The sequence below is a fragment of the Gracilinanus agilis genome, chromosome 6 (genome assembly GCF_016433145.1).
Source record: "Gracilinanus agilis isolate LMUSP501 chromosome 6, AgileGrace, whole genome shotgun sequence".
In the NCBI taxonomy this organism is placed as follows: domain Eukaryota; kingdom Metazoa; phylum Chordata; class Mammalia; order Didelphimorphia; family Didelphidae; genus Gracilinanus; species Gracilinanus agilis.
Genome location: NC_058135.1, coordinates 125,408,387 through 125,415,870, shown reverse-complemented (window position 1 = coordinate 125,415,870; position 7,484 = coordinate 125,408,387). Strand labels below are relative to the sequence as shown.

General features: G+C 38.2%; 1 protein-coding gene across 2 annotated transcripts in view; it reads left to right on the top strand.

The window, feature by feature from the left end:
* Window positions 1–470: 470 nt before the first annotated feature.
* The window catches only part of EDNRA (endothelin receptor type A), a 76,142-nt gene continuing 69,128 nt past the window's right edge, over window positions 471–7,484 (top strand). For both annotated transcript variants that reach the window (XM_044680843.1, XM_044680842.1), the window contains exon 1: window positions 471–890. In XM_044680843.1, coding sequence (XP_044536778.1) covers window positions 471–890 — 420 coding nt within the window. The remainder of the gene's footprint in view (window positions 891–7,484) is intronic.

Genomic DNA, 7,484 nt, shown 5'->3' with positions numbered 1-7,484 from the left:
TTAAATCATAACAACAACAGCATTTACAAAGCACTTTAAGATTTTTAAGGTGCTTCACAGCTATTATTTTATGTGACCTTTCTGACAACTCTGTGAGGTAAATATTATTAGTATTCCCATTTTTCCAATGAGGAAACTGAGGCTAAGAAAGATTAAATGATTTTAAATGGGTCACATAACTAGTTAAGTGACTGTTTTTGAACTTGTCTTCTGAACTTCAGAGGCCTAGCACTCTAGCCACTATACTACCTGTCTGCTGCAAGCAGGGGTCTTTTCTTCAGGTATTTTGTCAAATGGTTAGGGTACTCTGATACTGAAATATCTTGCCTAGTTACAAAAGATTCTCTCATGCCTTTGATAATGGGGATTGGATTTTACAATCAAGTGTTTTTTTCTCTCTCCATTCAGGTGAAAAAAGTGACTGCACGAGATTAATATTGTGAGAGACAGAACTTTTACTTGATTTTAAGATGGAAACCTTTTATCTCAGGGCCTCCTTTTGGCTCCTGTTGGCTGGATGTGTGGTCAGTGACAATCCTGAAAGTTATCACACAAATCTGAGTGATCCTTTAGATGACTTGACCACATTTCGTGGGACAGAACCCAGCCTCCCCTTCACTACCCACCGTCCCACTTCTTTGGTCCTGCCAAGCAACGGCTCAATGCGTAACTATTGCCCTCAGCAGACTAAAATCACTTCAGTTTTCAAGTACATCAACACCGTGATATCCTGTGCTATTTTCATCGTTGGAATGGTGGGGAATGCGACTCTGCTCAGGATCATTTACCAGAACAAATGCATGAGGAATGGCCCTAATGCACTGATAGCCAGCCTGGCCCTGGGAGACCTAATCTATATTGTCATTGATATCCCTATCAATGTATTTAAGGTAAGTAGTGATGGTAGATTGAATTGTAATTGATTTATCTGTGATTCTAATGTCCAGATCTTCTAGGACCTCCACTATCTCTTGTCCATTTCTTTTTGTTTATATTAAGAGTTATCCTCTGATATCTTCTTAAGATGGAGGAGGTTTTATTTTGAAAGGAAGAAGAAAACTATGCTGCTTCTCTCCTAGTTAATGATAACATTGATGATTTTGGAAAGTATCTTTGAAAGCATGTCTTTCATAAAATAAACATTTTAAAGTTACCAACATTAATTGCAAATCAAATTGATTCCTGGGAAAACGTTGTTACACAAAGAGGAGTGCCAAAGGTCTTGTGAATTATCAGGAAAGATTGACACTTGCATAACTCAAATCAAAGATCCACACCTTTTTTTTTTCCTCTTCAGTTGTTTGAATAATTCAGGCAAAAAAAATCAGCTTTATTGCAATTATTTTAATATTGTAATTGTGTGGATTCGATTAAAGTGTTACTAGACTAGGCAGAGGACTTAACTTTATCACTCATTTATCTCCCAGAAATGGAGCAGTTTTAGTGCCTTTATAATCATTTGAGAAAGGCAGAAGATTTTACATTTAAATTTGTTAAACTTCACAGAGGCAGCTTGGAACATGGAGAAAATATTTGGATTTAAGCCAGAATGAGCTGAGTTCAAATCTTACCTCTGACACGTTGGCTACATGACCCCAGAAAAGTAATTTAACTGTTGCATGGCTCAAACAACTCCATAAGAAGGAGAAGCCAGAGAGAGAGTTTGTGATCTGCTTTGGTACAGTGAATTCCCATACTGAAAAATTCACAAATCCTTCTGTAGAGTTTTAACTGTATAAAGGATTAGAAACAGCTTATCTTCTTACCATTGTAGGCACTATTAGTACTGACACAAGCCAGAAAAGATTTCGTTCTCTGTTCTTTCACCCTAAACAAGCTAAGAGAAAAGGAAGGCTGACTTTAATTTGTTTCAACCACCAGTAGAAAAATCTAAGACATTGTTTCACTCAATGATTACCTGAAAATTCAAATCGACTTTTAAATTCAATTATTTTGTAGGGTAATTATGACCATACCTGCAGGGTTTGATTCATGTAAGTTTTTTAACATCGTTTTTCCCTTTTTCTTTTTACAAGCATTGATTATCACTCTGTTCCACTGCTTCGATGCCCCCTCCCAAAGAACAGTCAGAAAACCCACTAACAATAAATATGTACTTATATATAGTCCAGTTAAACAAATTCCCATACTGGCTTTGGATGCCAATGGATCAAGTGATGAGTTTTCAGACCTCTGACTTTGTGACTTGCCATCATTTCATTACTCAGACCAAATTACCATTTCTTTGTCACAAAATTGAAAGCCTTTATATTGGGTCACTGTCATAGGACAATGGATTTCGAGGTGGAAGGGACCTTAAAGGTTGTCTAGTTCAATCCCCTCTTTAATAGAGAAGAATAGCAAAGTCCAGAGAAGTCAAGAGATTTACCATGGGTGACATAGCTAACAGATGTCTGAAGAGAGATTTGGAGAGTTGAACTCGGGCCTTCCTGACTTGAAGTTCAGTGCCCCGTATTCCATGTTATTGCGACCTAAAACCAAATAGGTAATACATGACAGATCCAGGGTTTGAACCCAGATCTTTGCCCATCATTTGTGTTTTTCTTCATTTCATTGTATGTTCATAGGAACATAGTAATATGAAGGATTAGATAATCTAGCCCTCCCTAAAACATTCATTTAAGTGGCAGGTTTTGCCTACTCAACATGGGATAATTTTAATTTGGTTCACAAGGGACATGCCAATATTTTAAGGAGATTAAACCTCTGTCATAATTATTGGAGATGATATGAAGAAGTAAAGAATGTGGACTCACCAACCCGGGTCTAAGTTCTGACTTGAACACACTCCCTAGCTCTGTGGTCTACCATCTTAGTGCTTTAGTCCAGTTCTTAAAACTGCAAGTTAAAAATGAATTGCCCATGTGTTAGTAAAGGAAGTTTCCTCACTGAGACTTCTCTCTAAACCAATGAAATCATTGGTCCAAACCGAAAACATGACTGACATGATGAAAATGACAATCAAAGTTCTACATTGGTTATTTTGCAATTACAAACATTACAAATGGGGAAAGTCTTCCAAACAATAGAAAAACATTACATATTAAATGAGGCCAAGTTATATGATATCAAATACTTTACATGTTTGTTTTGTTGTTGGGGTTTTTTTCCCACCCTGGGGACAAACTCATGTGTTTCCTATTGGAATTCCAAACAGAACTCTGATTTTTTAAGAAGTTGAAAATGTGGAATGGATTTTAAATACTTTTATACATTAGAGAAAGCTTGATTCTTACTTTTCTTTTCTAAAAATGTCTCCTGAATTTTCCATGAAATAACGAATTCAACTCTTTTACAGAGCAGGTGTGACCATATTATGTAGGACTTGCTTCAAATGGCATCCAAACTAATGACACCCATGTCCATACGTTAATGACACCATTTTTCAAAGTGGAAATTACATGGGCAAAGAAAGAAGCTATACTTAGCAATAGCAACTTCTAGTGTTTATGCATGTGGACACATTTTTTTTTCCTAGAACATTTTGGTTTGTTCATAAATTTTACAAGGTCTCAAGTAAATTATGTTTGGACTATTCTTCACATCTAATTTGGGTCTTGTGTTTTGCCAGTCAATAAACAAGCATTTATTAATGTGTTGTGTGCCTGGTCCTGTGCAAGGGACTAGAATTACAAGGACAAAAGTGAAACAATCCCTTATTCCCTCAAGATGCTTATGTTTTATGGAGGGAGAGAACATGTACACATCAAAATATTCTGAATAAACATTTGCAAAGTAGTAATAATATCTAACATTTATGTAGTACTTACTATATGTCAACAAGCACTTTTAGTAATGGGGAGATTCTGGGACTGAGAGTTGGGAGAGGAGAAAGGAATCTTAAGGATATTTGTCTGCAAAGGAACAATTGTTCAAATCTTACTTTGCATATTTGGTGACCTGCTTTGCTATCAGTGATTTTATATAGCTCCCCTTCTTGTGTTTGGAATTTGTCTCTAGTCACTTCAGCCCTAACTAGAGCCATAGAGATATATCAATTAATCAAATGATATGAGTAATGGTTGCCCAATCAATGGCTTAAAACCTTTACAGTTAGAGTCATCTTTACTAACTCGAAGTAGGGCTTTTTTATTTGAGTTAGCAGATTAAATTTGCCATCTGGAGATAATCCATGTACAAGAAAACTCTTGAAATATGTGATGAAAATCCTTCTAGGCTATGAGATTCTGAAGTCTCTTGTCCTTTTCTAGGGCCAGGACTCATAGTATGTTTGGTGGTGCTTACAAAATCAGAGAATCACAAAACTTAGAGTTGGAGGGGTGTTAGAGGAGGCTCTTGTGTCTGCCCCCAGCATTTCACAGATTAGGAATCTGTGGCGCAGAGGGATTAGGTGATTCACCCAGTGGGACTCAGCTAGTAATCTGCTCTTACCTGTGAAATCCCTTCTTCAACCCTGCAAAGCCAGGGAACATCAACCAAACCTCCCACCTCATTTTATCTGTGTTCCTTGATAACTGTAAAATTAATGGGTGTTCTATGGCCCTGACGAACCCCATTCAAGGCAAGTTTAAGCCACTGTTATCTCACATAGTGCTATAAATTAACTGATGGGCTACAATTAGAAGGACCACAGGAAAGACCAGTTTCCAAACACAAGCATAAAGTCCCAAGGCTTTAAATGTACATGTGATCCGTGCTTATCTACTCAGCCCTCAATTTTTTCATAAGTAAGCACCATCCCAAAGCTCTACTGAATGATATGGGCTCAATGAGTCAGGCCATCAATTTTTTTCTCTTTGTTCAAGAACCGTCAATGGCTACTTCCTACTGCCTCTGGTCTAAAAGATTTGTGCAGACAGTCAATGCCCTCATGATCAGATCCTGCTTTACCTATCCAGTGTAATCTCCCGCTGACCTTCCATATGGATCCTTAGATCCAGAAGGGCTAGCCTCACTCTCGTATACATTGTGTGATCATTTTGGCCTTTGTTCCCTTTGCCTGAAATGTCTGGCCCACTGTCCCAAGCCAACTCATTCTTCCAGGCTTAGCTCAAGCCCTGTCATCTGTGGGGAGCTGTACCTGACAGCTCCCCAGCTGACCTTGAGCTTTCCTTGCTGGGAACTCTTTATGCTTCTGATCTACTGCTTAATGCTTTATTATCTACTATGCTGCTTGACTGTCTAACGTATTCCTTTGCTCTCTCACAGTCTCTGTGGGTCAGTCTAGTCTCCAACAAGATGATGAGCTCACTCCAACAAGGACAGAAACCATGGCTTAGATTCCTCTTGTCTTCTGCTTTTAGGCAGGCAGAAAGGGGAAGAAGGACAGGGCAGAAGGCAGGATGTCCAGGGTTGGGGACTGGCTACATAATAGTGGGGTTAGATAACCTTGCCTTCACTCATCACTGGAGAAAGCTCAACCCTAAGGAAGAGTCCCTAACCTGAGTAGATTAACTCAGCTATGAAATCTTGAGGCTGGACCAAAACAGAAAACAGAACCAGAGGTTAAGCATCAAACAGCTAGGAAACTTCAGATCTGAGACTCCCTCCCAGGTCCTTTGTGTCTCCAGCCAGTGCTTTTTCTCTATAGCTAGCTGCTTTTCACTTGTTTTTGTTAGTTTCTTGTCAGGCAGGCAGCCAAATGTAGAATTTATCGTTGGTGAGAATGCTGGGTTTATGTGTCTCTATGTAATATGCTTTCTCGATTCCAAGTTCTTTTTTATGGAGAATGGAAGGTCAAAGCACTGTATAATAAGAGATAGGTTTGGAAGGAAACTACAAGTTGCTTTACATAAAGGATTTATGGGTCTTAAAGTAATAACAATGATGATCAGAGGAACTTAGATTTAAAGCTAGAAGGGAGTTCAGAAGCCATCTAGTCCAACCTCCTCATCTTACAGATGAGAAAACTTAGGGGGAAAAGGGTTAAGGAACTTATACAAGGTCACACAGGTAATAAGAGACAGAGGCAGCATTCAAACCCAGGTTCTTGGACTCTAAAAGCTAAGGGTTTTGTTTTTGTTTTTTTTTTTTCCAATGTGTGTGATAACTGGCCTTTATATAACACCTTAATGTTTACTAAGTACTTTTCTTCCAAAAGCCCTGTGGGGCAAGTATCATTATCCTCATTTTATAGATGAGGAAACTGAGGATCTAAGACATAAAATGACTTCCCCAAAGTCACACAACTAGTGACAGAGGTGGGATTTGAACTCAGATCTCTTTTGACTGCTAATTCCACCTCTTTTCACATTCCATGAGGGGTAATAGGTACAGAGCCAGCTTAGGAGTCAGGAAAAGCTGGTTCTAAGTCAAGTCCCTGACTTGTGTTGGCTGTGTGACAATGAGCATATCACTGAAACCATCAGTGACCCCAAGCTTGCAAGTCACATAATAGTTGCCAATGTGCTTTAGTGAATAGTTCCATATTGGGAGAGTACCCCCTCACTAATGAGCTTATAGAACCAGACCAAACACAATATAAATCAGGCAGCCAGAATTAAACAAGGAGAAATAAAGCAAGTGAAAAAAAAAAAAACATTAGCCAGTCTCCTAGTTTCCCAAACTCCTCTTCCTAGATGTACCATCTGGGATCTGATTTTGACAGCTCAAGAGAAGAGTTAGGTGATAGCACAGAAAGCTTATAAAGACAGGAGACAGGAAGATGCATAACCTTCTGGGATATGAGAACTAAAGTATCTAATTCATGCTCTTCAGCCTAAATTGATTATATATTCTCTTCATAAAACAATTTTGCCATTCAATGTTGTAGAATTGAAGAAATCTAGAAGTTTTAAAAAGGAAATTGGTCTGTTTATAAAAATGTTTGTAGCCACATTGGTCCATTAGAACACCAGCAATGGCAAAAAGAATCAAAGCATTTCCATGTTGTCTCACTCACTGGATTGTGAGGTCCTCCAGAGCAGGAACTGACTTTTTACCTGTCTTTGTATTTATAGAATTTAAAACAGTTCCTGGCACATAGTAGGTAGGTACTTAGCAATGCTGATTGATTGACTAATTGGTTGGATAATACCCAGGAAACCAACAACCTCAAAACTTCCTTATCTCTAAAATCAAGAGGTGAATCAATGATCTTTCAGGACTCTTCCAGCCTTAGGTCAATAATCTGATAAACCTTCCTCTAAATCTCTGATCCTATATGTAGAAAGAATAGATGTCTCTGCTCATCAGAGTGGAGAAAACAATCAAATTAATGAATCCTTTTATTCACATTGCAATGTGTGAGTGTGTGTGTGTGTGTGTGTGTGCATGCATTGTGGCTCAAATCTAAGTCACTAGTAGCCATTAATACATAAAATATGGGTTGTATTTACCCACGTTTCATACTCAACCAAGACTTTTATATGCTAACATCTGGGATCAAGACACAAAAGATGGCTTAAACAAAGAGATGCTTCATATTGTGAAGGTTAGTGAATATATATCTGGCACAGATATGAACTAGCACACCCCTTTAGCCAGAACATATGTTTCCCATA